Source organism: Dermacentor silvarum, unplaced genomic scaffold (genome assembly GCF_013339745.2).
Source record: "Dermacentor silvarum isolate Dsil-2018 unplaced genomic scaffold, BIME_Dsil_1.4 Seq2628, whole genome shotgun sequence".
Classification (NCBI taxonomy): domain Eukaryota; kingdom Metazoa; phylum Arthropoda; class Arachnida; order Ixodida; family Ixodidae; genus Dermacentor; species Dermacentor silvarum.
The window spans coordinates 1-20,461 of NW_023605947.1; the positions used below are offsets into that span (position 1 = coordinate 1).

The 20,461-nt window shown below is 47.6% G+C and overlaps 1 protein-coding gene across 1 annotated transcript; it reads left to right on the top strand.

The window, feature by feature from the left end:
- Window positions 1–8,400: 8,400 nt before the first annotated feature.
- LOC119434830 (WW domain-binding protein 2-like) lies at window positions 8,401–16,443 on the top strand (the record flags this gene model as incomplete). The annotated part of the gene is made up of 4 exons (XM_037701884.2): window positions 8,401–8,456; window positions 12,932–13,034; window positions 14,303–14,441; window positions 16,351–16,443. Coding segments are annotated over exons 1-4 (391 nt in total), but the record flags the coding sequence as incomplete, so codon positions are not given.
- Between the last annotated feature and the right edge of the window lie 4,018 nt (window positions 16,444–20,461).

Here is a 20,461-nt window from a genome sequence, read left to right on the forward strand (position 1 = left end):
AGCTAATTCTCAGAATATCGACACCTCATATTCCCTTGGCCCAAAAATTCCTTTCCACACCAGAAAAACGAAGTCAATCTTACCCGATTACGTTGTCGGGTACCAATATAAACTTTCTATCGTCACAGGGCTGGGTCTGGTGCCCTCCCCTCTGTGCCCATTCTGTGGAGAAGATGAAACAATAGATCTTTTTTCATATTCTGCCGACGTTTTTCTTCTTTAAGGAAAAATATTCTAGAATAAAAATTTACACAGCTTGGTTTAAGCTTTCTATTCTAAAATCTTTCTTTAGGAGCCTCCTTCTTGGAAAGTGCCACAGGGATATTTGCTCAGCCGTGGAGGAATTTATAAATGCTTCAAATAGATTTTCTGAATTCTTAAATATTTTATTTTTGTTTCATTTTCTCCATTTAGCTTTTACCGATTTTAGTATTAAAAAGATTGCCTAATCCCCATCCCAATCTTGGCCAATCCCCCCGCAGTGGGTATGCGCCATCAGATAAAGGCATACCATACCATACCATACCATACCATACCAACGAGGCAACGCGCAGAGCTGCTGCCAACGCCGTCTGCGTTTGCCCGTTTCCCCGCGTTCGCGCCGAACGCACGCGGTGTCCGTGACTGCAGCAGGCGCCTCTGGCGGCGGATCGGCAGGTTTTGACCAGCCACGCCCCGGCAAGTGTGGAGGCGCAGCTTGGCCGTGACCTCACCGGGGAGATAAAGCTCGGAGCCGCCGCGACAACGGCAGAACTCTCGCTGACTCTGTGGCAAGTACATGTACCCTTGATAAGGGACGACCAAAGAAGATCCGGACACCCGAAGAAGAAGCCGTTCATCTTGAAGCGCGTCGCGCGCCTAAGCAAGAACCTGCGCGTCGGTAGCGAGCCTATTCAGAATACCCTGCCTAGCAGCCCCTAGCATTTCCTAGCAAAACTTAGCCAAGCCTAGTAAAATGTGAAAGAAGCTAGGTCGATCACCAGCTCGGCTGTTTACTCCAGCCTTGCACCACTAGTGCAAGCTGCCCACATTTTTGTGTATACGAGCTCCCTTTGCTTGCTGCCGAGCAGGATAGGTTGGATCACAGAGGATTCGCACTGAGTAGCGAAAATATCGCGGACAGCGATCACTGCCGCATGAACAGCAGTGACGTGAAAGTCTTGTGCGCTTCTTCATCCACGGTTCCCCACACGTGCAGCGATTTGTGAACCTCGTTCACGCGGGAAAAAAGACAGTAAGGCATTAGAAAAATGTAAGGTGCAAAGCACCTGCAGCGTCAAGAACGACCACCTCCACAACTGGTCACTCAATGTGAGGATATTCGTAGACGGTGGTCCACCCTCACTGGCTTCGAAGCCATCTTCTCGTCATTGTCCAGAAGCTCCGACTGCATTACCCTGTCGCAGTTATTTCTGAGGCCTGACGCAAATGACAGGCCGCGAAGAGTGAAAAACCGCAGAGTGGCAGCTTTAACCTGATGTGCCGAGTGAGGCGTAAGGTTTCGACGAGCGCTCTAGACGCGCCACATGGTGTCCGTGGCGGGCGAAACCACCTCAGCGGGTGCGAAGAGGAGCGGCAGCTGCGTGCGCTCGACACCGACCGGGGTCCGCCGCCGATATGTGTTGCTCCAGCTCGGCGCACGCTCTCATAACGCGGCTCGTGAGTATATATATATATATATATATATATATATATATATATATATATATATATATATATATATTTTTTAAGAGCAGCGTACAACCTTAGAAAAAATTTTTGAAGGTGTCAATGTCCTCAATATCCTTTTGGTGTAAATTTTATTGCTTATTTGTGAACATCTTTTATCTGTTGGGAACAGCACAAAAAGGGGGCTTATGAACAAAAAATTGACAAAACACAGCTCTGTTTGTTTTCTGTTCGTACCACGACTTTTCGTATACGGTTCAGAGTGAAGCAGTCATTTTTCCCACCATTCAGTTGATAAAGAAATGTATTTTTCGTTATTGATTGATTGATTGATTGATTGATTGATTGAGCCAGCGAGCGAGCGAGTGAGTTAGTGAGGCAAGTACTCGATATGCAAGTTTTTGATATGAATATATAAGCTGAGAGGAATTTTAACAACAGTGAAGCAGTCCTCACGTGTGTACCGTATTTAGACTTAGTATTCAGGCTCAAGTGCATGGGAAGTGAGATTTGAAAGTTTACGCGTACTCCTAGATATTTTGTATGAACTAGATCCAAACACGCTATTTTTCTTCCCTTGCGAATGTAGTAGGATGAATGAATTAACTAAGAACTCCTGGAAGGAATTGCTGTCGACTTCCACGTATAGGTGATCTTGGTTAGGCTTTCCTCGTTGTGAATTTGGATAAGCCCAGCGCGCTCGTGTTACTGGAGAATAAACGTTGTTTTGAGCCAACAGGAACTTGCGAACGTTCTCGATAACTAGTCTTCCTGCCAACCACAGAAGCTTCCGAGTGTAGTCTTTACGATTTTCTTCGCTTACACTCCAAATTCTTAAGGCAGCGGTACTTTACCTGTCGTTCTTTATTATCATTGTATATATATATATATATATATATATATATATATATATATATATATATATATTGTGAAGACAAAGATGGGCACTGGGGCTCGCGCGCTCGGACCGCGAGCGAGAAAGAGGAAACAGAAGTAAACCAGGCGTTCTGGCGGAAGGCCGATTGTCTGTGTGCTTCTCCTCATTACAATGGCGCAGCCGCTCAACGAACCTCTGCTCGACGACCCGTCCTCGTCCGCCGTGCTGCGGAGCGGGGGCGTCTTCCGGCATCTTGCGGCGCCAGCTCCAGCGCCGGCCGCCCCGCTCGGACACGACGCCCACGGTTCCTCGGCCTCACCTCTCGTCGGTACCGTGCCTCTCGTCCCAACTACCCAGGTCAGGGATTCACGTCCCGTCTCTATGCAAACCACTGTGCCGCCAAGGGACGCCGTACACGCTCCCTTGGACGTGGATTCCGCTGCAACGACTCCAGCGCCTACTGCATCGTCGGTGGACGCTGTCTGTAACCCCTCCACTGCGGCCTCCAGCGATATCGCTACGTTCACACAGGCCATAGCGGCGCTGTCCAAGCGCCTCGAAGACGTCACGGTATCCGTCACTACAGCCCTTGCGCGTAGCGCACTTCCTTCACCATCGCCCCTGGAAGTTCCAGAGTTTCGTGGCTTCGAGGACGATCCCACGTTGTGGGTACACGCAATTAATTCATTGGCCCGTAGACACGCCTGGCCGGAAGACGTGATGATGTCACTCGCCGAAAGCCGGCTTCGTGATGCCGCCAAGGCGTGGCACAGATATGACGGCTCTGCCTACACTTCCTGGGCCGAATGGAGTGCGGCTTTAGTGACTGCTTTCAGCCAGCTCCCTTCTGCCTATGACGATCGCTTCATGCGCATGCGTTCACGCCGACAAGCACCAACCGAAGCGGTGGCTCTCTACGTCTACGAAAAGGTGAAGCTTCTCGAGGACTGCGGCATCACCTGGCTCTCTCCTGCTGCTCGCCAGTATGTAGTCGACGGGTTGCTCGACTCTACGCATGCAGCCATCCTCTCTGCTCAGCCTCCGGAAACGTCACCCTATGTTTTCGCTCGAAAGGCAGCCGAACTGCAGCAGAGCACTCGTCGTCGTATGGCTGTGGATATGCCGGAGGCTGGACCTTCACAGACCGCCACTACACGGCGCGGCTGCTTCTCTTGCGGTCGTATTGGGCACAATGCCAAGGATTGCCCTCAGTCGACTAAAACCCGTATCCATTATCAGGCCTGCCAATCTCCCATGTTACCGGTCTTTGTGGAAGGGATAGGCGACCTGCTGGCGCTTGTAGATACCGGTGCTGCGAGGACGGCGCTACACCAACGTCATGCTCCTGACACCATCCGCCCATGGACGCAACCCCCGCTCTACGGACTCGGAGGCAGCGCTATGCCAATGGGCATGCTCGACATTCATGTCCGGACATCGGCCGGGACAAAATTTATCCCAGCAGTACCTGTTTTCGAGGACCTCCCTGCCGACTTGATTCTGGGGACGGACTTCTTGCTGTCCGACGACATTCGCATCACCATCGACCACGGTCGTGTTGAGCTCTGCCCTTCTACAACCCTGGCCCAAGACACCACGGCCACTTCTACGCCAGTCCCGAAACCGACAGGTGAGCCTGCAAATTTGCCTACCTTGCCTTCGGTACTCGCTCGCCTCTCTTCGTTGTTCGCCAAAAGCACGGCCGACCTCCCAGGCACTAATTTGTTGGTGCATCGTATACCTACGGGGGACCACTCGCCGATATGTGTGCCACTGAGGAGGTATGCGGAACGGGAGCGCACCGTGATCGCGGAACACGTGCGTGAAATGCTCGACGCCGGCATCATTCGGCCCTCTTCAAGCCCGTGGTCAGCGCCTGTCGTGCTTGTTCGGAAAAAGAATGGGTCTTTAAGATTTTGTGTAGATTACAGGCAGCTCAACAAGTGTACGACGCCCGACGCGTACCCACTACCTCGAATTGATGACGCTATTGATACGGTCCGTCATTCCAAGTTCTTTTCATCGCTTGATTTACGATTTACGCGCGGGATACTGGCAGATCGACGTCGCGGAAGAAGATAAGTGCAAGACTGCCTTTCGGACTCCTTCAGGCTTGTACGAGTTTAACCGCATGCCGTTTGGGCTGCGTACGGCTCCTAGTACCTTTCAGCGCGCCATGAATTGTGTGCTAGGACCTCTTAAGAACCAAGCTTGTGTCGTATATCTGGACGACATCTTGGTCGTTGGCGCAACGGAAGAACAACATCTTCGCAATTTGGACGAAGTACTACACAGGCTCTATGAGGCAGGGTTTCGGTTGAACCGCGACAAGTGCCAGTTTGGTCTCACCAAGATCTCATACCTAGGCCATACTATCTCTCCAAACGGCATCCAGCCGCTCCCCGAGCGCATCGCTGCTGTGGCGGAATATCCTACGCCAACTTGCCTGAAACAAGTTCAGTCGTTTGTGGGTATGGCTTCATATCTGCGCAGATTTATTCCCCACTTCGCATCGACTGCCGCTCCCCTGACCGATTTACTTAAAAAAGGAGCTTGCTTTGAATGGGGCGCCCCACAAGAAATCGCTTTTCTAACTTTGAAGCAGCAGTTAACTCATTGCCCCGTACTAAATCACTTCAATGAAGACTGGACTACGGAGGTGCACACAGATGCCAGCCAGATGGCCTTGGAGCAGTACTAGTGCAACGTGACCCTGATGGTATCGAACGTGTTGTCGCATATGCAAGCCGCAAACTTTCAGATACAGAGCGCCACTACCACTCCAATGAGCTGGAATGTCTAGCGGTGGTATGGAGTGTGGATGATAAATTCCGGCACTATCTTTTTGGCCGCAAGTTCACAGTCGTGACCGATAATGCTGCATTAACATGGATGTTCTCAAAGCAGCAGCTGAAGCATAAGTTTGCCCGATGGATTATCACGCTGCAAGAGTACGATTTTGACGTGCGCCACCGTGCTGGGGGGCTAAACAACATCGCCGATGCCCTCTCACGGAATCCCCTTGACCGCGTGTCCGAAAACGAGGAGAGTCGCATTTTCTTCTCGCAACAAGGTTTCTCCAATGCCCAACAGGAGGATAAAGACTTAGCTTCAATCATTGCCTCAATCGCTGCTACGGGAAAGAATTCCACATATGTATTACGCGATGACACGCTGTATCGGTGGCAGTGGCACAAGGACCACTCAGAAGAACGGCACCTCCTAGTGATTCCCAGTTGTTTTAGATCACAAATATTACGAGCCATTCATGACACTCCGGAAGGAGGGCACATCGGCCAGCGAGCCACGCTCCGGAAAATACAAGAACGCTTCTGGTGGCCGAAGATGGAAAGCAATGTCCGCTCCTACGTCGCCAGTTGTGAAGTGTGTCAGCAATATAAGCGACTGCCAGGATGCCAGCCTGGATTACTGACACCTATTGCGCTGCCAGAAACTATTTTTCATACTGTTGGCATCGACTACATCGGACCTCTACCGATCACTACAGCAGGAAACCGCTACATCATTGTGGCCGTGGACTATTTGTCGAAGTACGTCGAAGTGGCCGCTGTGCCATCTATCGCGTCCGGCCACCTAATCGATTTCCTGAAGCTACGATTTGAATGGAGACATGGCCTGCCAAAAAAGTTAATATCAGACCGTGCCACGACATTCCGCAGTCGCGAACTAAGAAATTACCTGAGTACGGCAGGAGTGCAGCACCATTACACGTCCGCATTTCATCCCCAGGCAAATGGCCTTACGGAGCGAACTAACCAAAGCATCCAGGCACGACTCGCTCCGTATACGAAAATCGGGAAAAAAGGAGACGCCGACTGGGACGTTCACCTTCAGTCAGCGGCTTACGCCGTTAACACGGCGTTGCAGACGTCTACCGGGACAACGTCATATGAAACCGTCTACGGGAAGGTGCCCCAGCTGAAAGCGGTCCTTAGCCTAGACACTCCAGTTACCATCTCCAGCTCCGCCGACCGAGCGTCCGCCTTTAAAAAGATTAGAACAGCAGCGATCAGAAGAGCTTCACAAGCGCAAGAAACGCAGAAACGACACTATGACCGCCGACATCGACCTGCTCCGGTGTATAGCGTCGGTGACGAGGTGTGGGTACAAAGGGGAGTCAGCGCACCAGGCCAGAAGTTACTACCGAGGTTTGACGGGCCCTTCAAGATTACTGAACGCATAGGAGAGAACACCTGGCGCGTGAGCACCGCAATTCCAGGTGCTAGCCTCGATAGGCGTAAAAGAAATAACTTCGCCGTGCACGTGTCACGCCTCAAGAAAAGGTTCCGGCGCTTGAACTGAACTGCCAATTTTAAAATGAACTGTCGATCTATTTTTTTCAGGTCCGCAGCGTGGCCGAGTGTGAAGACAAAGATGGGCACTGGGGCTCGCGCGCTCGGACCGCGAGCGAGAAAGAGGAAGCAGAAGTAAACCAGGCGTTCTGGCGGAAGGCCGATTGTCTGTCTGCTTCTCCTCATTACAATATATATATATATATATATATATATATATATATATATATATTAGACTGAGTCGATCTAATTACCCAAATGTGCATTGTGCTTGTTTTCGAGCACCTCTCTTCCTGCGGGATTTTGTTGTTTTTTTAGAGTATATGAGTAGGTCTTATGTTTCGCCGTCTTTCTCAATTCTTCGTCTACCTCCCGTAGTCAGTACTTGACATAGTTGAAGATAATCATAATCGTAACTATAAATCAGTCTGGCTCCGGCCTTGCAAGAGTTTGTGTTTCCCTCGGCTTTGTCTTTTGATGGTCATTTATAATCGAATATTTAGCTGTTACACTGTGTTGGACAGTTGCATTGATATGCCGCCATTTCTCTCATGAATTTACTTCTGCCTTGCAAGTTTCTGTTGAGCCAATTTGGTAAGCCCCTGTATAGTATCCCAGGTTGGGATGTGACCAGTGCGGTCCAAGTATAATATGTCCAGATATGATACGTTGTTCCTCTTGGTTAAGCATCCGACCATTATTTGAGAATGCGTCGACCTGACCACTTATTTGGTTTACAGGACCTTTATTAACAAAACCTTCTCTTACGTAAAAGCTTCTGCTCGGTGGACGATGTTCCAGCGCTCACTAATAACGAAATAGATTTGCGCGAAAACGCGATCGCAGTAGCGTTGAATGGTGGATGGCAATTACGTAAATGGAGCTTCGCAAATACGGGCACAGGTGTTTTTGAACGAAAGAGGTTTGTTCTCCGCAGCCATCTTGTATTATGCAACAAATCGCAGGACTGCTGCACAAAAAGCGGGCGCATCTTACCGAACAGGTACCGCTTCGAGCAAATTAATGCAAACCAGGCTTTCGTACATATTGTTACTTCAGTGTGAATATTTATAATCTCTCTAACGGCAATATTGAATGAACGGCAAGAACATCGGGTGTTCATTTGCCCGTACAAGATCTTTTTATTCCCCCTTCCAGGGTGCCTGATAGACAAGTAAGGTTAAGTGGGGCGTAACTGGAAAGGCTGAAAGTAGCACGCCTCCATCAACTCCGTTTGGCTTACACGGAAAGCATAGCTGATGGTTTATCAATTTAAAGAAAAAAACGAAGTTCAACAAATCTGCACTAATACGTTTTATTGTGCATTGCTCCTTTTTGTTTCAAATATGTTTCTTGGTTCTTTTAATGTTTTGTGTATTGTTTATAGAACGCTCACTCCGGCCAGCCGGCCACTTATTGGCCGGCTGGCCAATATCTAGCCGTGATGGGTACGTGCCACATTTGAGGTTCAATAACAACACTGCGACAACGATAACGGGGAGGTGGAGCAGATGGGGCAGTAAGAGGCGACGGGGTGTCAAGATGTCTTTAAACACTGCTCATGCACCGAATGGAATCCTGCTCTTCACTGGCGAGATGTGAGTATACGTTATCTTACATCTGCTTTAATTGGCCAAGGCAATCTTGCAGACTTCTTTTTCAGTCTTCCATGCAAATAAGCGTGCTCAGTTTGCAAGTGCTGATCAGCGCAGACAACTGACAACCATGGCGCTTGTCACGCCTGTCCGCATGTCGCGTGGGTCCTTTTTGTACTTTCTTGTTGCGAAGTATAGCGTGTTTCATTTCGACATTTCAACGTCACCTGATAAAAAGGTCCGAAAGCGATTAGAGTAGGCGTTGGTGCCGAGATAGCGGCAGCCGGCCACACATTGGCTGTAGCGGGAGCTCTATCCAGTTGGTGTATACAGTAATATAGCAAGTAATATTCTTGCTATGATCTCGCAAGAGAATGGCAGTATTGTAAATAAATAAAATAATTAAGTATTGAAAACTGAATTCACAAAGTAATATTTAGTGCCACAGGTGCATTTGTCACGTACCATATGGCCTAATCGACTTCGTGTGATACGCTGTTAGCGAAATTGACGACGCCGTTATTTGACCTCGGAATTTATTTTTTTCCTTGTTTTGTATTGCACTGACTGCGCGCGATTGTGACGGTGGCTTGCATTGAAAGGGAGATATCCGGAGGCACCTGTTCCCCGAGCATGTACCGGCATTCGTGGGTTGTTACGCCTGCTCATTGCGCAAAGCCTACGGATGATCAATGGATGCTCGAAACGTGGCCCAATGTTGGGCATGAACGGCAGTGACCATTGACATATCGCGCGGAGCGGTGACAGATGCGTGGTTGCATTTAAAATACGTTTCAGTAACTATAATGTTAAGGCTTTGAGGCGCTCTTTGTTCGACAGTCACAAACCATTCAGGAATATGGTCACGTGCAACTTGGGATGCGAAAGGCACCACTGAGAATGCTCTGTGGTGGTTCTGCCGCTACTTATTTCCCTGCCATAATTTTGTCCCGCGTGCACATGGCTAATACGGCTGGTGATAGATCATGTTCGCAGTCTGTCAAACCATCGCTACTTCTTACCGGGAGCATTGGCTCACTACTTGGTTATGATATGGAAGACGGGAAACTATATGCAGAAAACGAAAGAACAGGAAAAAAGCATCCTTGCTATCCAGTCATTTTATTTGTAACGTTTTGCGTCTTTTACATCCAAATCAAGTCTGTCGAAAGTTTCGAAACCGCTGCTTTTGGGACCTACGGCGCCAACACAACTTTCATTTATTCAAGACCCTAGAGCGTAGAGAATAGATGCTACAGCGTACAAGCGCCAGGCGAATCATATAAAACGTCTGGCAACACGGACCCAGTAACACATCTCGTCTCTGGAGTAGTGGCTTCGAATTTTTGGCAGAGAACGTATTGAACCATTTCCACTTGAGACATCAGTTCGCCAGGTCGATTTGGCACCGCGAGCTCCCAAAGGGGACGGAATGTAAAACGTCCGTTCACGTTAACTATCGGTTGTTCTTGTTGGTCGTTGGTCGTGTTGCTTTTTCGTGCGGACATGTTGGTTCAAATTAAAGTATACGTTCTGCAGGTACTCCTCCTAAAACTACGATCTCATCAAGCGGCGCGCCTTAGTGAGGGAACTCCACATTAACTTTGACCACCTGTGGCTCTTTGACATGCACAGAGTGCAATAAGAGCACTTGCATATCGCCCCCATCGAAATGCGGCCACCGCGGCTGGGATTGAACCCGCGACCTCCAGCTGAGAAACGCCACACCACAGCGACAGAGCTACCGCGGCGGGCCCGAGATTTTGGCACGCGCTTATTTAAGTAGTGCCAGGTGGACAAACACAGTGGCAAATGGAATGTTATCTTCAATAATTTAACTAATATTATTAACCTCAGTATTCGCTGCGTTTCTTAAAAGTTTTTTTTTCCTTTTTACGCAGTATTATCATCCGTACAGCATTATTTCTTTTATATTTAGGTGATACTTCAACAAGCCTACTCAAATATTTTGTTCCCCAATAATATGTACTTGACCAAAGAATATACGAGCAATGAGAAGTGAATTGTGAATGTCGCAGGTCAATTCTAAATTCCTGGGAACAAATTGTTCCTGCAAAGCAAGCGTCAAAGTTGGCCAATAAAAATTATAAGTGTACAGTGCAGGATAACCAGCTGAAGATCAATACTAGTTCAGTGAGTGCCCCACTGATTTCCTAAAGCTGCACAATGCCGTGCCAAATTGCACAGACATCAAATGCTACAAGTTTCATCATATATTTGATTTAATAAATGCAATGCTATTGGTTGGGGAAAATAAATCAGCCGAAGTAGAGCATCAACATTTTTTTTTTCAATCGTCGTTACGGGGTTATGTAAACTGTCATGAAAATCGGTATCCGCTGACCACATTGTCATTATTCTGCAACGAAGTCGTGACGCCTCACTCCATTTTTGTGGACGCGAAGATGTCGATCATGCCACTGCGACATAGAAAAGCTGCTGCTGCACGTACAGATGACCCAAATATTGTCTCATTTTATTGCGCACAGTTCATTTTATTGGCCATTTAGTCACTACAATCGTACCGAACCTTTTTCATGCTGTTGCTTCTCATGAACATATTCGCACCACGAGAGTGTAATCAGCACAATGACTAGTAAATTAAAATTTATCTCACCCAGCCACACTTTTAACCTATATGACTGTTTACAGGCTAAAATAAAGCCTGTGACCGTGACAGCCGTTACAAAAACACAGGTAGGCAAGTGCAACATGTGACATCACCGAGTGTCAGCTTGGTGTTGACGTGCTACCTAGTTTAGAGGATGTTTGTCTTTACACCCCTATAGAAGGCCTTTAAGCTGTTAAGGGCGCACCTTTCGATCATCGCGTCCGGCAATAGAAAAAAAAAGCTCTCATTGGCCGCATGCTGTATGTGCAAGTGAAAGCAAGCGAGAGCGAGGGACGCACGCTTTCACGGGGGGCGAACGCACGGTGACACACGAACAAGACCTATAAGTGCAGCAAAAGATTATCCAGCACCTGCTTGCAAATAATACTACAATGGGGTCTACGGCGGTCGCCTCGAAAAACGAACCTCACAGTTCATGAACTAGTCCTCGCCATTGCATACAACGTGGAACCACTGTCTCTTCTGGGCAGTCACTGTGTAATTTCAGTCAACAAGTGGACTAGAAGACGACAGCGTATAAGGCTGAATTATTCATGTCATACTAGTGGAAGCTTCCGCAGAACTTCTATAATTCTATTACTTACTGGGTATGACACTTTTACTGCGATAGCAATTATATGCACACTCAAAGATGAATTCTGCCAACGGCGTCGCCGTCGCCGTGAGGTTCCGTATGACGTCAACGGCGATGAAATCGTCTTTAGTCTTTTCGTCTTCCTTGTTGCGCCGTTCTGAAGCCATGCATCTGTACCAACTCGCCCAATTGTCAGTGCTACTCGATGAAATCGTCACCGCGCGCCGGACGCTGTATGTGCGAGTGAAAAAGGGCGCGAGGGACGCGCGCTTTCACGGGGAGCGAACGCACGGCGGAGAACAAACGCGCGTTCTGCGCTGTGCTCCCTGAAGGGCTGCAGAATTAAGCGTCTCTTTCCTCCTTTACAATCGCCATATTATTACGATAGCAATTATATGGACACTCAAAAGCAGATTTCTGCCGTCGGCGTCGCCGTCGACGTAGCCGTCGCCGTGAGGTTCCGTATGACGTCAATGGAGATGAAATCGTCGCCGGGCGCCGAACGCTGTATGTGCGAGTGAAAGGATGCGAGGGGCGCGCGCTTTGACGGGGAGTGAACGCACGGCGGAGAACAAACGCGCGTTCTGCGCCGTGCTCCCTTAAGGGCTGCAGAAGTAGGCGTCTCTTTCCTCCTTTACAATCACCATATATGTAGAGCAAACGCGCCTTCTTCCGACACGCGAAAGGCCATGGGGGGGAGGGGGAGGGAAGGGAGGCGACGTTTAGCTGCGGCACCAAGTGCCTATTTATATCAGAGGCTCCGGCAACAATCACCAACACCGCACGCATTTTGAGCGAACGCGGGCAAAACGCCGACGGCGTCGACAACAGTTCTGCGTGTTGCCGGTGCTGCTGCATGTCCAAGTTTATACAGCTGATAAAGCTAATATCATTACTCCGTATAGCGCCGTATAGCTCCGTATTACTCCAACAGTCACTACGCCGCGCGCGTTCGGTGCGAACGCGGGCAAAACGGGGACGGCGTCGACATCAGATCGGCGCGTTGCTGGTGCTGCTGCATGTCCCAAGTTTATACAGCTGACAAAACTATTATCCTTACTCCGTATTCTCTACTAAGTTGCTATCACAAGTGATGCTTCGCCTTTCGGGTGAAACTGCGACTTTTTTTTGGGTGAGTTTGCCAATAGCAGCCTTATTTTTATTCACCAACAAGCAATTAATCATGCTGACATAACGGACGAAGACTCCCGATGCATCGCATTTTATGTTTTATTCTTTCCAAACGACCAGAATCCTGATTTATTGCAACGATGTGGAGGTATCGTTTGAAGGCCCAGATGCCACGAAATTCAAGGGGGCCAAGAAAGGACGCCTCTACCTCACCACGCACCGGGTATGCTTTGTTTCTTTCTCTCAGAGCTTCATTTTTCTACTCTCGTCTTTCTGGTGTTTTATCACTACTATATGTGTTCAGATTCTCCGCCAGCAAACATATCCAACTGAACCCATCTCATGATGAATGTGGACATTATTATGATTAGCAATGAAGCAATGTAGCAACACTACGCATTGCCACCACCGAAACGCGTTATGCATAAGGCGCGTGTGCAGCCGGATTCCTTTCTCGCGCTTGCCACTGAACACACTGCGCCTTCTATCGGCACCACCTCGACGTCCGTGCGTGGCGAGTGTGTGAATTCAGACAAGATTGTCTCAGTATATATAACATGGGTTTGATTCCGCCTAGCATTGAATTAATTTTTATCACTTCTTCCAACGGGCGGGCAGGCGGGCAGGCGGGCAGGCAGGCGCGCCAGCAGGCAGGAGGGCAGGAGGGAAAGCAGGCAGGCAGGCAGGCGAGTGGCCAGGCAGGCGGGGAAGCCTGGCCACTCGCTGCAGGCAGGCGGGCAGGCAGGCAGGCAGACAGGAAGGCGGGCGGGAGGGCGGGTGGGTAGGCAGGTGCGCCGGCAGGCAGGAGGGCAGGAGGGAAGGCAGGCAGGCAGGCAAGTGGCCAGGCAAGCGGGCAGGCCTGGCCACTCGCAGGCAGGCAGGCAGGCAGGCAGGTAGGCAGGCAGGCAGGCAGGCAGGCAGGCAGGCAGGCAGGCAGGCTGGCGGGCGGGCGGGCGGGCGGGCGGGCGGGTGGGCGGGCGGACGGGCGGGCGGGCGGGCATGCGGGCGGGCGGGCATGCGGGCGGGCGGGCATGCGGGCAGGCGGGCAGGCAGGCGGGCAGGCAGGCAGGCGGGCAGGCAGGCAGGCGGGCAGGCAGGCAGGCAGGCAGGCGGGCAGGCGGACAGTCAGACCGGACTGTACTAGACCGGGCGGGAGGGCAAGCGGGCAGGCAGGCAGGTGGGCAGCGGACCGGACCGGACCAGGCGTTATGATGGGCGGGCAGGCGGACCAAACCGGGCGGGTGGGCGGATTTCACTGACAAATTTCACGAGAGGAAAAGCAAGTTTTTTTCAGCGCAGGCAGTGCGTAGCCCCCAAACATTTAAAAAAGTCAAGCTTGTCTAGAGTTTATTTACACGTACATGTTTAAAATGTCATCAAGGTTGTATTTTAGGCTCATATAAGGAACGAAGCGGTTACAATCCCTTTGTTTCAAAATATGCAGTACGACATTGCCTTTTATACTTTGCTTAAATTATCATCTGTGTGCAGGTGATTTTCATCAACAACAGACAATCAGACTTCCTACGCTCATTCAGCTTCCCATTCGTCAACATCAGCAACCTGAGCCTTGAACAACCTTTCTTTGGAGCTAACTACATCAAGGGAAAAGTCACAGCTGAGGCGAATGGTACGGAGCATTCCTGCATCCATTTAGATGCTTATTAATGAAGCAAGAGAGAAAAACGTGATGTCAAGCTAAAGTGACTGACTGCTCCTCTAAGGTTGTTAGAACTTTCATATTAGGGAGAGAATTCGCACCGCCACTGTAAAAATGTTCCAATAAGACACGCACTGTTTCTAATTTGCAAATTATGCTGCAACTTCGATAACAAAGTTGATTACGCAGTACTTAAACTACAATTAAAATGGAGTTTGGGCAATTTATTGAATTTTCAGAACAACAAACTTACGCTGCTTTTCCACGCCACATTGTGTTATTTTACGGAGTGTGGCTTCTCTCTGTGTGATCCTCTTACCTAAGCGAAGCAGAAGAGCCATCTTAGCACTACTTTCAATATGAATGGAGCAGCATACAGTGGTATATTTAAGTACGTTCTTCTCACGGGCTATTAATATTGCTTAAGAATTGTGTAGTGCACTTGAAGCGCGATGTTCTTGCCGCAAGCAAGTTGTCTTTAGCATAAAGAAAACGCTTCGGTGTGGCTAAAATGGTAAGGTAACTTTTTCAATCAATTCACGGTTTGTTTTATTGCGGCTCTAGGGGACTAATGAATCGCCAGAACGACTCTTAATACAAAAAGACGTAAGGCGTGCAGACGCGGACACGAGAGAAGTGGGCAACACGAACGCCGACTATCAACTGAAGGAATCACTGAGGCAAAAAAATAAAGAAAAAGAAGACACAAAACTCATCAGCGCATGCTCTGGAAAGGTAGCACCACGTCTAAATCGGGTACACGTGCTGGTCTACGTGAGAGAGAACTGTTGAGACATTTGATCTCTTCCTTATGTAAGGTAATCGGAGGCTGACTCACGCACGCACTTCCACCTTTATTGATATACGAAGCCTCGACCATTAGACGCGTATCTTCATTCCTATGCCTGCACAATATCACGCATTCATTTAACTCTGGCGTACAGCCTTGGCAAACTTGGCAATGTAAGGAAAGATTGGAAGGCGATCCACCGGTTACTACCTTTATGTTCCATTTGCCTCTGATTGTTACACCACCCTGTTTTCCCTACGTAGAAAAGGCCACATCTAAAGGGAACTTTGTATACCACACCCATACGTCAGTCAGTAAAATTGTTGTTCTGGATGTGCTTCACTGGACAAATATCTGTTCTTTTTTTTTGCCTTTCACCTGTTTCTTTTTCCTCTGTACGGCAGCGCATATCGTACCTAGCTAATTGGTAGCAGTAAACACAACATTAACACCATATCTACTTGCAACCTTCTTAAGCCTGTGCGATACTGAATGACTAAGAAATAACCACGACTCTTTTCTTGCTATTATTGCTTTATGTAATCACGTCAGTCCCCCGCGAAATCGACTTCTTTAGGCGTTCAGCTACAGTGGCCACTGCCACGCTAGAATAACCTGCTCCTAATAGGCGCCGGACCTGCGCATTAAAACTGGCGCTCATTTTGTGCATGCACGGTCTAGTGAACGAAGACTTGAGGCACGATATGGCAGTTCCGTTTTTTACTACTTTGCAATGCTTGGATTGAAAGTTCAACAATTCCTTCGACAATCTAGGGAAGTACTGCCAACACACGTGATTTGGTTCGAAGACCAAGGAAATGTCCAGGAACTGTATTACGCGTTTCTGAGGTGATTCCTTTGTAAACTTTAATCCTCCTTCATTAAGTTTACATTGCTCACCTACTGAGGTAGCAGCGGAATCAAATTCATCCCTATGGCAGAAAATCAGGTAATCATCAGCGTAACGAAATACCTTCAAAACACAATCGCCCAAGGCCTTAACTGCGCCAGTATTGTTCGGTTCGTCTGTGAAGCGAGAGCGTCTCGCTACATCACGTACATTTGGGACTTGCTGTCTCTTCATGACAGGGAACTGGACAGGCAAGTGTACATTCAATTTTAGGTTCAATGAGGGTGGAGCCATCGATTTCGGATCGGCGATGATCGCAGCAAGGAAGCTCGGTAAGCGTTTTTCTCTCTATCTTAAACCACGTCATATACGATATCAATTGTGATATGGTCTTATGTATCAATTAATATCAATACAAAGCGTATTTGCTCATATCGGCTATCTTGAATAAGAATTTTATTCATTTCTTTCCCTATACAAGAGAAAGTGAAGCGAGAGCTAAAGGCATATTGCCTGACAAGGGATCTTGCTTCAGTCAGCATGTCAAGCGGGGAAAACACACATACGCGCAATGCAATGTGATGCAATTCCATTATATATATATAATATATATTATATATCTATATAGATATATATATAGACACAAACTATACAATTTTCTAGAAACTAGCAATGTAAATCAACAAAGTAGTTAGTTTCACGGAAATTTACACATATAAAGCAATATTCACCTACAATGTGCAAATGCACTCTAATACATAAAAATACTGAGAACAATAATTCTCGCACAAGATATCTCAGACAATTATTTGAAAGATTGTTTTTTCGCATACAATGCATTTACGCATACATTTAATGTACTCAAAACGCACATGAAAGAATAGAAGTAAAATTTTCATGAAAACAGCGAAGAAACTCGCAAATTTGTGCACTATACCATGTTCTAACACTAATCTTCTAAGATGCTTTTTATCGAAACGTTCATTAAAGTTCATTTTCTGCCCTAATCCATTAAACAAAATGGGAATTGATAGTTTATACGCTGTCTACCATAATTTGATCTAACTTGGTGTCCTTATCATGTTTCTCCTCAGGCAATACTGTGGGGAAGGTTTATTTGACGCAATCCTATATAGCTGTTTTTTTTACATGCTGTATTAGTTTGAGTACCTGGGTTACGTTTAGCTAACTAATTCACAATTTCTGCCATGACCTTGCTGAATATTCCATTGCTGAAGAAAGTGACTTTTCTCACTGTTATCGAATGCAGCCTGTAGCGTAGAACATCTGGACGTTCTTTCTCCGGCACTAGTAATCACGATGGTAGTCGTGATGGTGATTATACCATGGTGTAGCGTTAACCGCGCGAAGTATTAACACGGCCGCGTGAAAACATATAACATCTTGGCCAAGTTGAAGTACTTTTTTTTGGCACCATCTTGACTACAGTTACCATCCCTAATAGGACTCTCGTTTCGTTAAATTTTCTAACTGGTCATAAATCATCTTGAGTTACGCACGTGACCTGCAGTCATCTTTACGCTCAGCAAATAGCACACCTCTTCGGACTTCGTCTCTCCCGAGTAATCGTGCCATCCTTGCCAACTGCACTTAAGTGTAGAATGAAAAGCAGGGGCATAAATTAAAGATAAAGAGTAAGCTCTCCCCATTCGGCATGCTCCTATTACAACTTAATGTGGAAAGCCGCTGCCACTCCTTCGTTTCTTTCTTTCCTTTGCACCAGGCGCCGCGCTAGCACGCCTGCAACGACGCTTCTGCGTAATCACCAAAACCGTTTACAACAAGAAATGCTGAGCGCTTCAATTTTATTTACATTCCGGTCAGTTTCAATACAAACAAATCTGTTTTTAAGTGAGTCTTTTTTTTTGCCTCTTCCTACGATGCTGCTGCTGCTGCTGCTGTTGCTGCTGCTGCTGCCGCCGCCGCCGCCGCCGCCGCCGCCATCTGGCTCGCCGCGTCGGGGGGGGTGGTTCAGAGCGCGTGTACATATATCTGGCAGGATCGCGGCAGAGAGGGAAACTGAAATCTGAAGGTTGAAATGCGAAAGTTGAACGCTGAAAGTCACCAATAGCATGGTCGTCATTATTTCAAAAGAAATTTCTTCCGTCTCTGGCCCTCCCGGAGCAGTGGATGGTGTTACGTCCAAAGCCCGGAGACAAACGTAGAACAGTAGCAAGCACTTTATTGCTACATAGTGCCGCAAGTACGGCGGTACAAAAGGAAGTGAACAGTGAGCGGGGGGAGGCAGCCGAGACATGCCAGCTTTATAGTTATCGCAGTCGGGTCACATGATTACTGGGCGGCTTAGCTGGCCGCTCTTATCAAGAACACGTGGCGCTATCGCATACATGACAGATGGACTTTGTGAACGTTTCAGATACCGCCTCCAAACAGGCCGAAAATAAGGACACAACAATTTTCATTTGGCCCCTAATAACGCACACCCTTCAACATTTCCCTGAATATTAACTCGTAATATTTTCAGCATTTCCACAAAATATAAACTTCGTGAGTGATAAGGTTCTTTCAGAAAACTATGAAAACACGCACAAATGGCTTTTGAGCCATTCTAGCTGCATTAACATCTTCGTTGTAAAAAAAAATGAGTTTTATTTTTTGTTCTAGTTATTGGTAACTTTGTTGCACCAAATGAAACCTAAATAGACGCCCTCCGTAACAAACCTATTCTAGGTGACGTGCCTTGGTGACGTGCCTTCGAGTCACGTTGTGACTCGAATCACTAATGCCAGCATATTTGTTTCACCTCTGAGAACAGCTTCGGAGCGGGCAGCTAAAGTTTCGGTACCGCCGTGTCAGCTGCCTTTGGGACCATTCAGCCACTACCCCCTAATGCCTATCTGCCCGGACAAAATGCGAACTATGGCTTCGTCATCCCTTCCCAGGTGTTTCCTCAAGCCCGCCAGGTGAGAAAGCCTCACGTGACGCCCTGCAAATATGATGAATGTGCAACAGTTAGCGTAGACGCATAGCGAAGACGCACCGGCGAGCGGCAGCAGTCGTAGCGACACCTTGTGACGATGCGTTCAATTGAAGAACACACAACTAGAAAAACTTAGTTCTGTGTTCCTAGAATAACCAATTGCATTCTATGTATGTGTTTGCGCAAACGTGTCAGCCGCGTCTAATTCAACATTGAAATATTTTGTGTCATTTATTTCACTAGAAGAGCCGTGAAATACAGCAACGTTCAAGTACATTACGACATCAGAAAGAATCACTATCAGACCTGGCACCGACTGTATAACGTGCCACCGAAACACCATCTCGGTCTCATCGTTAACATCTGTTTTCCTGATGGTTTCCAATAACACACGAAGTTACATTAGCTACAGGGTAATATTATGGAGACAATGAAAGCTATGAGTCATAAGGAAAAAAAAAAAGAACTGCAGTCATTTGCGACTTCTAGATCACAACCCGAATGCCAGCTACGCAAATGTTTTGAAATCAGAAGAGGCTGCCGTGTACTGCTTGCTGGTTGTTATACGGGAGCATTTCGACGCCAAAAAAAAATAACACATTTCAGTTCCCGTACAACTTTTTCGCATCTCTTTTAAACCGTCCTCACAGCCTTCGTTTGCCGCTCTGAGCCGCAGCTATCACGGTGGTGGCCTTGAACGTGCTTCCGCTCCCAATTAATGGTTGCAAATTACACTTCTGGACGCTTAAAGTTATTTGCAATACGTATTCAAAATGTAGATGGTGACTGTACCAATGTTTCAAGCAGAAATATTTCGCTTTTGCGCACAGGCGCGATTCTCAACCTTATGTATACACTGCTCGAAGGACCATCTCAAAGGCTCTGATGACACTTAGCACTATCTATGATGCACGCAGTGCACCTGCGACTTCGAAACTTCAAGATGTTCCGTCCAATGCACACTGTGATCCTACAAAGCTCTATATTCATGCACTTACTATCGTTCACAAAGGTTAAGCTGTTCTGCTTTGGCGGTGGCTGCGTATGCCGCGCGCGCGCGCCCCATCTTGTAAGCGATCAGTGACGAGTACAGTGACTATGGCACGCGAGGGCTGTAATTTGCTATCTAATAATGACTAATAATTTTCTATCGCAATCGATGGTTCGCCTTTGGGCGAAACTGCGACATTCTTCATCCACTTTTGTTTTCATTTATTTGTCATTGCTTACCAAATTAACAACTACAAATAATTGCCCTATGCTGTCCTTCGTGTCATTGTTTGTTGGCTTCTTATGATTTGACTAAGAAAAAGCGGCCCCTCGGTTTCCTTTCTTCTTGTTCACTATATGTATATGTATATATATATATATAGTATATATATATATAT